The sequence below is a fragment of the Oncorhynchus tshawytscha genome, linkage group LG01 (genome assembly GCF_018296145.1).
Source record: "Oncorhynchus tshawytscha isolate Ot180627B linkage group LG01, Otsh_v2.0, whole genome shotgun sequence".
NCBI classification, from domain to species: Eukaryota; Metazoa; Chordata; class Actinopteri; order Salmoniformes; family Salmonidae; genus Oncorhynchus; species Oncorhynchus tshawytscha.
In genome coordinates, this window is record NC_056429.1 from 10,525,173 (window position 1) to 10,538,683 (window position 13,511).

At 45.3% G+C, this 13,511-nt stretch overlaps 1 protein-coding gene across 7 annotated transcripts in view; it reads right to left on the reverse strand.

The window, feature by feature from the left end:
• The window catches only part of LOC112259100 (transcription factor SOX-6), a 196,849-nt gene that overhangs the window by 85,141 nt on the left and 98,197 nt on the right, over positions 1–13,511 (reverse strand). For all 7 annotated transcript variants that reach the window (XM_042329731.1, XM_042329814.1, XM_042329632.1 and 4 more), the window contains 2 exons: positions 8,391–8,563; positions 7,279–7,347 (listed from right to left, as the gene is read on the reverse strand). In XM_042329731.1, the coding sequence (XP_042185665.1) occupies positions 7,279–7,347; positions 8,391–8,563 (242 nt within the window). The remainder of the gene's footprint in view (positions 1–7,278; positions 7,348–8,390; positions 8,564–13,511) is intronic.

A 13,511-nucleotide genomic window follows, 5' to 3' on the forward strand; every position in this document is an offset into this window, starting at 1 on the left:
ACCGTCGTGTCATCAGCAAACTTGATGATGGTGTTGGAGTCTTGCGTGTCCACGCAGTCGTGGGTGAACAGGAGGGGACTAAACACACACCCCTGTTGGGCTCCCATGTTGAGGGTCAGTGTGGCGGAGGTGATGTTGCCTACCCTCGCCACCAGGGGGTGGCCCGTCAGGAAGTCCAGGATCCAGTTACATAGGGAGGTGTTCAGTCCCAGGGTCCTAAGCTATGTGACAAACTTGGAGGGGACAATGATGTTGAAAGCTGAGCTGTAGTCAATGAAAAGCCTTCTCATATAGGAATGCCTCTTATCTAGGTGGGTGAGGGCAGTGTGGAGTGCAATTGAGATTGCGTCTTCTATGGATCTGTTAGGGCGGTATGCAAATTGGAGTGGGTCCAGGGTGTCTGGGATGATGGAGTTGATGTGTGCTCAATGGCATTGTTCAATGCAATCTAAGTTTACATCGCTCTTTCAAATGACTTAGCATGTTTAAGAACGTTAGAGATGCATTGAGAGGCACTGTATGACACACCTGGTTGAAAATACTATTTGAAACTATTTCAAATACTTAATCTGTGCTCGATTGAGCTTGCCTGTAACAATAGAGAAGATAGAGTCTGAAGTCTGAAAGGTGTAAAACCCCGGCCACCTGACACTCCAGGGAGGCTAAAGGAAACGCTGAAAGTATTTCAAATAGTATTTGAACCCAGGTCTGCTGTATGCACTTCCTGACAGCTGCAGACGTGCCAACACCAAACTTCTCTCAACAACATTAAAACACACCGTAAGGCAGTGTGATCATAGAGAGTAGTATTTTTACTATCTCACACACACACACACACACACCCTCCCTCCCCCTGAGGCCCGGTCCTAATGAACTCAGATCTGTGGTTTATTAAAAGCAGAGGGGGGCATTGTAAAAGAAAGCCTTGTTAAAAGCACAACACCTCCAGAGAACAGGGGCCCTTGCTCACTGCCTCCCCCAGCCACAGTGAGCCTGTGGCTGACTCTCTGGGTCAGTGTCTTTACAACCAGTCAGAACCAGTGGTGAAGACAGATCAGTTGGAAAAGTTAGTTTTGTGAAAAGGGAGAATGAGAGAAAACTCTGCAGCAGTTTACAATAGAAGGAATGAGAATGAAAGAGACAAGCGGGGGATATTTGTAGGTGAGTGTGAAAGAGTGTGAGAAATGGAGTGGCAGCAAGTACTGTTGCAAGAGGCAAATAGATGAACAGTATGATTGAGCAAACTAGAGGAGAAAACATGTGGAGAAAGGAAGGAGACGGGGTTGATAAATAGAAGAGGTAATAGAGAGAAGCTGATAGTAGGGATTCAATAGTCTATTGATCAAGATATGATCAATGACCCAGCAAATTAAGCCCCTATAAACAGGTCAATTACAGCGATTAGTGTGTGTGTCTGTGTGTGTGTGTGTGTGGACATTTGTGAGTGCTTTCTTGATCACCGACGATGATGAGACAGACTATAGGGAAGAGATCCGTGACCTGGCAGTGTGATGTCAGGACAACAACCTCTCCCTCAACATCAGTGACACAAAGGAGCTGATCATGGACTACAGGAAACTGAGGGCCGAGCCCAACCCCATTCACATCGCTGGGGCTTATAGTGGAGCGGGTTGAGAGCTTCAAGTTCTTCAGTGTCCACATCACTAAGGAATTAACTAAGGAGTGTCCGCCATGAGAGTGGAAGATTGTGAGTTCCATCCCTGGCCGAGACATACCAAAAACTATAAAAATGGGACCAGGCACTCAGCATTAAGGAGATAGATTGGAGGTAAGGCTGCCTCACACTACAGAAACAGGAGATAGGCTCCTCCTCCATTCCGGCTCACACAAGGCAAGGCTACTTACTTATACACCAACACAGTTGCGATGTAGGCACGTCAATGCCTCTTTCCCCTCAGGATGCTGAAAAGATTTGGCATGGTCCCTCAGACCCTTAAAAACTGATATAGTTGCACCATTGAGAGCATCTAGACTGGCTGTTTCAGCGCTTGGTATGGCAACTGCTTGGCATCTGACCCCAAGGCGCTACAGAGGGTAGTGCATGAGGCCCAGTACATCACTGGGGCCAAGCTCCCTGCCATCCAAGACTTCTATACCAGGTGGTGTCAGAGGAAGGCCCTAAAATTGTCAAAGACTCCAGTCACCCAAATCATAGACTTTTCTCTCTGCTACAGCACAGCAAGTGGTACCGATGCACCAAGTCTGGAACCAACAACACCCTGAACAGCTTCTTCCCCCAAGACATAAGACTGCTAAATGGACAGCTAAATAGCTAACCAAATAGCTATCAGGACTATCTGCATTGTCCCTTTATGCACAAACTCTTTTGACTCATCACATATGCTGCTGCTACTATCCTGTTGCCTAGTCACTTTACCCCTACCAACATGTACATATCTACCTCAATGACCTCGTACCCCTACACATTGACTCTGTACTGGTAACCTGTGAATATTGGCCAATTATTAATTTCTCATTGTGTATTTATTCCTCATGTTATTTTTTTTTCTATTATTAAAAAAAAATGTCTCTCTGCATTGTTGGGATGTCCCTTAAGTAAGCATTTCACTGTTCGTCTACACCGGTTATTTACGAAGCATGTGACAAATACAATTAGATTTGATTGATACACGTGTGTGTGCATGTGGACGTGTGTGTGTATGAACACATGACTAAGATAAGAGAGAATGAATAGGTACAGTGAACAGTCAGCACTGACCTGTATCTGCTGCTGTAGAACGTTAGTCATCACTGACCTGTATCTGCTGCTATAGAACGTTAGTCAGCACTGACCTGTATCTGCTGCTGTAGAACGTTAGTCAGCACTGACCTGTATCTGCTGCTGTAGTCAGCACTGACCTGTATCTGCTGCTGTAGAACGTTAGTCATCACTGACCTGTATCTGCTGCTATAGAACGTTAGTCATCACTGACCTGTATCTGCTGCTATAGAACGTTAGTCATCACTGACCTGTATCTGCTGCTGTAGAACTTTAGTCATCACTGAACTGTATCTGCTGCTATAGAACGTTAGTCATCACTGACCTGTATCTGCTGCTATAGAACGTTAGTCATCACTGGCCTGTATCTGCTGCTGTAGAACGTTAGTCACCACTGACCTGTATCTGCTGCTGTAGAACGTTAGTCATCACTGACCTGTATCTGCTGCTATAGAACGTTAGTCATCACTGACCTGTATCTGCTGCTGTAGAACGTTAGTCAGCACTGACCTGTATCTGCTGCTGTAGAACGTTAGTCAACACTGACCTGTATCTGCTGCTATAGAACGTTAGTCATCACTGACCTGTATCTGCTGCTATAGAACGTTAGTCAGCACTGACCTGTATCTGCTGCTGTAGAACGTTAGTCAGCACTGACCTGTATCTGCTGCTATAGAACGTTAGTCATCACTGACCTGTATCTGCTGCTATAGAACGTTAGTCATCACTGACCTGTATCTGCTGCTATAGAACCTCATCACTGACCTGTATCTGCTGCTATAGAACGTTAGTCATCACTGACCTGTATCTGCTGCTGTAGAACGTTAGTCATCACTGACCTGTATCTGCTGCTATAGAACGTTAGTCAGCACTGACCTGTATCTGCTGCTATAGAACGTTAGTCATCACTGACCTGTATCTGCTGCTGTAGAACGTTAGTCAGCACTGACCTGTATCTGCTGCTGTAGAACGTTAGTCAACACTGACCTGTATCTGCTGCTATAGAACGTTAGTCATCACTGACCTGTATCTGCTGCTATAGAACGTTAGTCAGCACTGACCTGTATCTGCTGCTGTAGAACGTTAGTCAGCACTGACCTGTATCTGCTGCTATAGAACGTTAGTCATCACTGACCTGTATCTGCTGCATCAGCACTGACCTGTATCTGCTGCTATAGAACGTTAGTCATCACTGACCTGTATCTGCTGCTGTAGATTAGTCAGCACTGACCTGTATCTGCTGCTATAGAATGTTAGTCAGCACTGACCTGTATCTGCTGCTATAGAACGTTAGTCAACACTGACCTGTATCTGCTGCTATAGAACGTTAGTCATCACTGGCCTGTATCTGCTGCTGTAGAACGTTAGTCACCACTGACCTGTATCTGCTGCTGTAGAACGTTAGTCATCACTGACCTGTATCTGCTGCTGTAGAACGTTAGTCAGCACTGACCTGTATCTGCTGCTGTAGAACGTTAGTCAACACTGACCTGTATCTGCTGCTATAGAACGTTAGTCATCACTGACCTGTATCTGCTGCTATAGAACGTTAGTCAGCACTGACCTGTATCTGCTGCTGTAGAACGTTAGTCAGCACTGACCTGTATCTGCTGCTTAGAGTCATCACTGACCTGTATCTGCTGCTGTAGAACGTTAGTCAGCACTGACCTGTATCTGCTGCTATAGAACGTTAGTCATCACTGACCTGTATCTGCTGCTGTAGAACGTTAGTCAGCACTGACCTGTATCTGCTGCTATAGAATGTTAGTCAGCACTGACCTGTATCTGCTGCTATAGAACGTTAGTCAACACTGACCTGTATCTGCTGCTATAGAACGTTAGTCATCACTGGCCTGTATCTGCTGCTGTAGAACGTTAGTCATCACTGACCTGTATCTGCTGCTGTAGAACGTTAGTCATCACTGACCTGTATCTGCTGCTATAGAACGTTAGTCATCACTGACCTGTATCTGCTGCTGTAGAATGTTAGTCAGCACTGACCTGTATCTGCTGCTGTAGAACGTTATCAACACTGACCTGTATCTGCTGCTATAGAACGTTAGCCAGCACTGACCTGTATCTGCTGCTATAGAACGTTAGTCAGCACTGACCTGTATCTGCTGCTGTAGAACGTTAGTCAGCACTGACCTGTATCTGCTGCTATAGAACGTTAGTCATCACTGACCTGTATCTGCTGCTATAGAACGTTAGTCATCACTGACCTGTATCTGCTGCTATAGAACGTTAGTCATCACTGACCTGTATCTGCTGCTATAGAACGTTAGTCATCACTGACCTGTATCTGCTGCTGTAGAACGTTAGTCATCACTGACCTGTATCTGCTGCTATAGTCATCACGTTAGTCAGCACTGACCTGTATCTGCTGCTATAGAACGTTAGTCATCACTGACCTGTATCTGCTGCTGTAGAACGTTAGTCAGCACTGACCTGTATCTGCTGCTGTAGAACGTTAGTCATCACTGACCTGTGTATCTGCTGCTATAGAACGTTAGTCATCACTGACCTGTATCTGCTGCTATAGAACGTTAGTCAGCACTGACCTGTATCTGCTGCTGTAGAACGTTCGTCACACTGACCTGTATCTGCTGCTATAGAACGTTAGTCATCACTGACCTGTATCTGCTGCTGTAGAACGTTAGTCAGCACTGACCTGTATCTGCTGCTATAGAACGTTAGTCATCACTGACCTGTATCTGCTGCTGTAGAACGTTAGTCAGCACTGACCTGTATCTGCTGCTATAGAACGTTAGTCAGCACTGACCTGTATCTGCTGCTATAGAACGTTAGTCAACACTGACCTGTATCTGCTGCTAGAACGTTAGTCAGCACTGACCTGTATCTGCTGCTGTAGAACGTTAGTCATCACTGACCTGTATCTGCTGCTATAGAACGTTAGTCATCACTGACCTGTATCTGCTGCTATAGAACTGTCAGCACTGACCTGTATCTGCTGCTGTAGAACGTTAGTCATCACTGACCTGTATCTGCTGCTATAGAGTTAGTCATCACTGACCTGTATCTGCTGCTGTAGAACGTTAGTCAGCACTGACCTGTATCTGCTGTTAGTCAGCACTGACCTGTATCTGCTGCTATAGAACGTTAGTCATCACTGACCTGTATCTGCTGCTATAGAACGTTAGTCATCACTGACCTGTATCTGCTGCTATAGAACGTTAGTCATCACTGACCTGTATCTGCTGCTATAGAACGTTAGTCATCACTGACCTGTATCTGCTGCTATAGAACGTTAGTCATCACTGACCTGTATCTGCTGCTATAGAACGTTAGTCATCACTGACCTGTATCTGCTGCTATAGAACGTTAGTCATCACTGACCTGTATCTGCTGCTATCTGTCATCACTGACCTGTATCTGCTGCTATAGAACGTTAGTCATCACTGACCTGTATCTGCTGCTATAGAACGTTAGTCATCACTGACCTGTATCTGCTGCTATAGAACGTTAGTCATCACTGACCTGTATCTGCTGCTATAGAACGTTAGTCATCACTGACCTGTATCTGCTGCTATAGAACGTTAGTCATCACTGACCTGTATCTGCTGCTATAGAACGTTAGTCATCACTGACCTGTATCTGCTGCTATAGAACGTTAGTCATCACTGACCTGTATCTGCTGCTATAGAACGTTAGTCATCACTGACCTGTATCTGCTGCTATAGAACGTTAGTCATCACTGACCTGTATCTGCTGCTATAGAACGTTAGTCATCACTGACCTGTATCTGCTGCTATAGAACGTTAGTCATCACTGACCTGTATCTGCTGCTGACCTGTATCTGCTGCTATAGAACGTTAGTCAGCACTGACCTGTATCTGTCATAGAACAGTCATGACCTGTATCTGCTGCTATAGAACGTTAGTCAGCACTGACCTGTATCTGCTGCTGTAGAACGTTAGTCAACTGACCTGTATCTGCTGCTATAGAACGTTAGTCATCACTGACCTGTATCTGCTGCAGCACTGACCTGTATCTGCTGCTAAGAACGTTCAGTCATAGAACGTTAGTCATCACTGACCTGTATCTGCTGCTGTAGAACGTTAGTCAGCACTGACCTGTATCTGCTGCTATAGAACGTTAGTCATCACTGACCTGTATCTGCTGCTATAGAACGTTAGTCATCACTGACCTGTATCTGCTGCTGTAGAACGTTAGTCAGCACTGACCTGTATCTGCTGCTATAGAACGTTAGTCATCACTGACCTGTATCTGCTGCTATAGAACGTTAGTCATCACTGACCTGTATCTGCTGCTATAGAACGTTAGTCATCACTGACCTGTATCTGCTGCTGTAGAACGTTAGTCATCACTGACCTGTATCTGCTGCTATAGAACGTTAGTCAGCACTGACCTGTATCTGCTGCTATAGAACGTTAGTCATCACTGACCTGTATCTGCTGCTGTAGAACGTTAGTCATCACTGACCTGTATCTGCTGCTATAGAACGTTAGTCATCACTGACCTGTATCTGCTGCTATAGAACGTTAGTCATCACTGACCTGTATCTGCTGCTGTAGAACGTTGATCTTGTGCTGCTGCTGCATGAGCTGCTGCTGTTGCCTCGCAATCTGAGAGGGCAGGAGTGAGAAAAGAATGAGACATGAATGAGAAAAGGAGATGTGAGATGTTGAGGAGACAAAGACAAACCACAGAACAAAGGGAATGCCATGCAAACATTCTTTAAAGTTTGAGTTTTGAGTTTGAACACAGCAAGCTAAGGATACAAGACCGACAGAACAGAGTGAGAAAAGAATGAGACAAAAACAAGACATTATAAAACAAGAGAACGACTAAAGACAAGATGATGTGAAAGAATGGAGAACAAAGAGATGATATGAAAGAAGGGAATTTGAGCTTAAACAAATATAAATTTTTCACATTTAAGGTGATAGAACAGAGAGAGCAGCAACAGGAGGGAAAAGAGAAAATCAGGGGAAAGGGCTGAGTCAAAAGTGAGACAAAGATGTATATATTGGGAGACGAGAGTGAACCTAGTGGATTATGTAACACTGGCAGTAGCACGTGTTCAAGAGACGCTATCGACAGTGAGATTGACATGTTTACGGCTGACTGGCACAGGCCTGACTCCCCCTCGGCTACCTGTCATCAGGGGCAATGAATAGAATTGCCCAACCACACAAGGTGGAGTGTTTACTCCAGCTACTCAGTGAGAAAAAAATAGAATACAAACTGCTGGCCCATTGTTTATATTTATTGTGATGTATTTAATCACAGGCTGTTCATTGCGGGACGTCACCCACCCAAACATGTGTCAGGATTCATTTAGGCATGCCTTCTCAGTGGCGTCAATATAGGTCATTATTCCATCATGTCTGAACAGCTAAATAGCAGGCTAATATTGGAATGTGTCCGTCTACTGCTCATGCTCACTTTTCTTTTGTGATGTGATGGAATGTGTTGTCTCATAATAGGGTGATGGGAATAAAGAACTTGTCCAAACATAATTTGTCAACACACATGTTCAGACTCGACTCATCGCACACACACACACACACACACACACACACACACACACACACACACACACACACACACACACACACACACACACACACACACACACACACACACACACACCACACACACACACCTGGTCCTGCTGCTGGCGGGCCAGCTCCATTTGCTGCCTCTGTTTCTCCATCTGTGACGCAGCCATCTTCTTCTGCTCGTCGTGGGCCGCCAGGAGCTGCTCCCGCAGGCTGATAAGCTGGCCGATCATGGTGGACAGCTGCCGCTCCTTCTCCTCCAAACTCTCTGGGGTACCTGACGGAGAGAAAAAAGTGAGAGCGAGAGAGAAAGTGGGGGGAGAAGGAGGGAGGGAGGGGAAAGAGAGAGACAGAGTGGGGAGGAGAAAGAGAGAGGGGGAGGATGGAGAGAGAGAGAGAGAGAGAATGGGGGAGAAAGAGAGAGGGGGAGGATGGAGAGAGAGCGAGAGAGGTGATGGAGAGAAAGAGGGGATGGGACAGAAGAAAGGAGGGTGAGAAAGAGAGGGCAGGGGAGAAACAGAAAAAGAGAGGGGGAAACAGAGAGAGAGAGAGAGAGGAGAAACAGAGAGAGGAGAAACAGAGAGAGAGGAGAAACAGAGAGAGAGAGAGAGAGAGAGAGAGAGAGAGAAACAGAGAGAGAGAGAGAAAGAGAGAGAGCGAGAGAGAGAGAGAGAGAGAGAGAGAGAAACGGAGGGATGGGGGATAGAGTGAGGAAAAAGAAATAAAGAGAGAAAGTAGTATGAAAGAAAGAGGGGGAGGAGAAAGAGCAAGAGAGAGAAAACATACATCTATGACTCACCTTACATAAGTGAGATATGAATGTATACATGATCATTTTCTATCTGCTATATTCCATTCAAGGTCTCCCTTCTCTGAACTGTGCCACTTTTGTTGCCGAGACGTCTCCTTCCTACAGTTGGTATAGAAAAGGGTGGACTGTATCTTAGACTAGGTAAAAGAGTGATATTAGTGCATCTGTAGGGATGCATCCAAAATGACACCTTATTCCCCACGTAGTGCACTACTTTCGACCAGGGCCCATAGGGCTCTGGACAATTATAGTGCACTTTATAAGGTACAGGATACCATTTGGCATGCATCCAGATCTGGTTAACAATGGTTCACTTTTCCATTCCATTGATCCATTCTCCACTGCATGTAAAGAGTAATACATTTCCCATTATACTGTACATTATAAATATATGTTATTGAATTAAACAAGAATACTTAATGAATCCATATAAGACAGATATTTTCTTCAAGGGCACAGCAGCAGCAGATCGTTCTATGATTTGTAACTAGCAACCCTCTAATAGTTGGCTCAAAACTTCTCCGATTCTTTCCACCCGGTCCTGGAATCAAACCAGCAACCTTTCAGTAGCAACCCTGCCCCTCGAACCTAGGCTAACTGCCGCTCAAATTGCAGATGGTCAAATACATTAGACATTATCCAATGTTCACCGGAATTGCGGTGTGCTTGTTAGGCTTCCGGGAATCAACGATGTCTCTCTCACCCGTTTTCAGTGGGAAGTGTTGGCAAAAAAGTTTTCCATACAGTAGCTTTCAGTAGCTTTCAGTAGCTTTATCCAGATGGATTCTTGTAACTAAGAGAACAGTGTATCTACAATAAGTGCAAGAGTGGAATACACTTGAAGACTGTTCCATTTATTGACTATGATGGTCCAAAGTAGTGCACTATGAAGTGGATATGGGGCCATTTGGGATACCACCTTTATGAAACTCTTGCTGTAACGATAAAAGCCTGAGGATGGATGAAGCCCAGGGGAAATTGACATCATCCTCTACCTTCCTTCTTCTATAAGTGCAATGAGTAATAGCGTCGGAGGGAATGGTGGCCATTTTACGGGCTTGTATATTTTTCTTAGACTATCGTAACTTTTTTGTACACATTGTTTCCGCCATCATTTCCTATGACCGAAAAGAGCTTCTGGACATCAGAACAGCTATCACTAACCTCCATTTGGACAAGGAGTCAGAGGCGAAAGACACATTGATTATCGCGGACCAGGCCCAAATCCCGAGACTCGAATGAGGAGACGGCGCTATAGAGACCGGCGTGCGGGATACCTGACGAGACTACGTCGAATAGTGAATAAATTGCCTCTAACCCCCGTGCTATTGGCGAACGTGCAATCACAGGAGAACAACCTGGATGAGCTCCGTTGGAGACTATCCTGTCAACGTGATCTGAAGAACTAATATTCAATGTTTCTCTGGTTGAAAAAGGACGTGGTCGTGGTTGAAAAAGGACATGTTAAATAGAAATCTAGATGTTTTTTTCAATTAATCGGCAGGACAGAACGGCTGCGTCGGGGAAGCTTAGAGGAGGGGTTGTGTGTCTCTTTGTTAACAACAGCTGGTGCGCAATCTCTAATATTAAGGAAGTCTCGAGGTTCTGCTCGCCTGAGTTAAAATACCTCATGATAAGCTGTAGACCACACTACTTACCAAGAGAGTTTTCATCTATATTTTTCATAGCTGTCTATTTACCACCTCAAACCGATGCTGGCACTAAGACCGTACTCAGCGAATTGTATAGGGCCATATGCAAACAAGAAAATGCTCACCCAGAGCCGGCGCTCCTAGTGGCCAGTGATTTTATTGCAGGAAAACTGAAATTCGTTTTACCTCATTTCTACCAGCATGTCACCTGTGCAACTAGAGGTGAAAAAACTCTAGATCACCTTAACTCTATACAAAGAGATGCATACAAAGCTTTCCATCTCATTCCATTTGGCAAATCTGACCATAACTCTATCCTCCTGACTCCTGCTTACAAGCAAAAATTCAAACAGGAAGTACCAGTGATGCACTCAATACGGAAATGGTCCGATGAAGTGGATGTTAAGCTACAGGACAGTTTCACTAGCACAGACTGGAATATGTTCAGGGATTCTTCTGATGGCACTGAGGCGTTTACCACATCTTTCACCGGCTTCATTAAGTGCATCGACGACGTTGTCCCCACAGTGACGTACGCCCATATCCCAACCAGAAGCCATGGATTACAAATGACATCCACACTGAGCTAAAGGCTAGAACTGCCATAACCCGGACGCTTATAAGAAATCCTGTTATGCCCTCCAACGAACTATCAGACAGGCAAAGTGTAACTACAGGACCAAGATCAACTACACTGGCTCTGACGCTCGTCGGATGTGCGAGGGTTTGCAAACTATCGCAGATTACAAAGGGAAACTCAGCCGCGAGCTGTCCAGGGATGAGAGCCCACCAGAATATCTAAATACCTTCTATGCGTGCTTCTAGGCTAGAAACACTGAACTATATATGAGAGCACCAGCTGTTCCAGAAGACTGTGTGATCACGCTCTCCGTAGCTGATATGTAACCTTTAAACAGGTTAACATACAAGGCAGCAGGGCCAGACGGACTACCAGGACGATTACTCAGAGCATCCGCTGACCAGCTGGCAAGTGTCTTCACTGTAATACCTACATGTTTCAAGCAGACTACCATAGTCCCCGTGCTCAAGCACGCCAAGGTAACCTGTCTAAATGGCTATCGCCCCGTAGCCCGTTCTGTCCGTTCTGTTGCAGTCCGTTCTGTAGCCATGAATAACTTTGAAAGGCTGGTCAGGGCTCACATAAAAACAATCATCCCAGACACCCTGGACCCACTCCAATTCGCATACCATCCTAACAGATCTACAGATGACGTAATCTCTATTGCACTCCACACTGCCCTTTCCCACCTGGACAAAAGGAACACCTACGTGAGAATGTTGTTCATTGACGACAGCTCAGTGTTCAATACAATTGTGCCCTCCAAGCTCATCACTAAGCTAAGGACTCTGGGAATAAACACCTCCGTCTGAACTGGATCCTGGACTTCCTGACGGGCCACCCCCAGGTAGTGTGGTTCGGCGACAACACATCCATCATGATGACCCTAAACACAGGGGCCCCTCAGGGGTGCGTGCGTAGTCCCCTCCTGTACTCACTGTTCACCTACAACTGCGTAGCCATGCACGACTCCAACACCATCATTACATTTGCAGACAACACAAAGGTTATAAGCTCCATCACCGGCAACAATGAGACATCCTACAGCCTACAGAAAACGGAGGGCCAAGCACGCCCCCATCCACATCGAAGCGGCTATTGTGGAACGGGTCGAGAGCTTCAAGTTTATCGGTGTTCATATCACTAAGGAACTATCATGGTCCACACATATCAACACAGTGGTGAAGAGGGCACAGCAATGGCTCTTCCCCCTCAGGAGGCTGAAAAGATTTGGCATGGTCCCTCAGATCCTCAAAATGTTCTACAGCTGCACCATTGAGAGCATCTTGACTGGCTGCATCACCGCTTGGTATGGCAACTGCTTGAACAGTTTATTTTATGCTAGTGGTTGTATTAATTTGGGATCTATCGCATCCCACAACTGTCCCAGACTATGAGAAAGACCCGATCACGTGACGGAGAGCCATGTGAGTGAGAGGTGGGTGCTTCGGCATGCAGCCGAGAGAAGGGAATTGTAATTATTATAGTCAGCCCAAGGGCACAACAACCACTAGCCTCAAAAGACATGGATTTTTTTAAAGGGGCATTACGGCCACACAAAGGGGATGCAGCCAGGAAATTGTGAAATTGTGAACTAAAGACTGATGAAGTGTGTAAAGCCTGCGCAAAAAAAAAAAAAAGCAGAGCTCATGCCTTTCATGGGACTTTTTTCAAATCAGAGTCAAATCATCTAGCTTTAGAATGTATTCAAAATCTAAACATATAGCACCACAACTAAAGTTACATAAATAACTCTAAATTAAGCATATAGGGGTACCTATTTCTTTGTTAGCCGCTCAACACTGAATAGCAGCATGTGCACACTCCCTCAAATCGATTGGAGAAAATATCCTTTCTATTTCATTCAGCTATGTTCAATTGTATTCTTCAAACTATAAAATAATATAAAATAATGCCACAGAATTCTACACAAATCTTGTCTGCTAAATTAACTAGTGTAGCCCACAGCCATAATGCAAAGCCAGATCAGGGCCATACAAGGACAACATTTTCTTCACATCATATTTATTTAGACCAGTTTAAACTGGTCACGGCCGGTTGTGGCACAGCCCGGGAACAAACCCGGATCTGTATTAACGCCTCTAGCACTGCTTGCGATGCAGTACCTTAGACCGATGCGCCATCCGGGAGGCCCTAAAAGTGTTTGTTAATCAACGGTTAA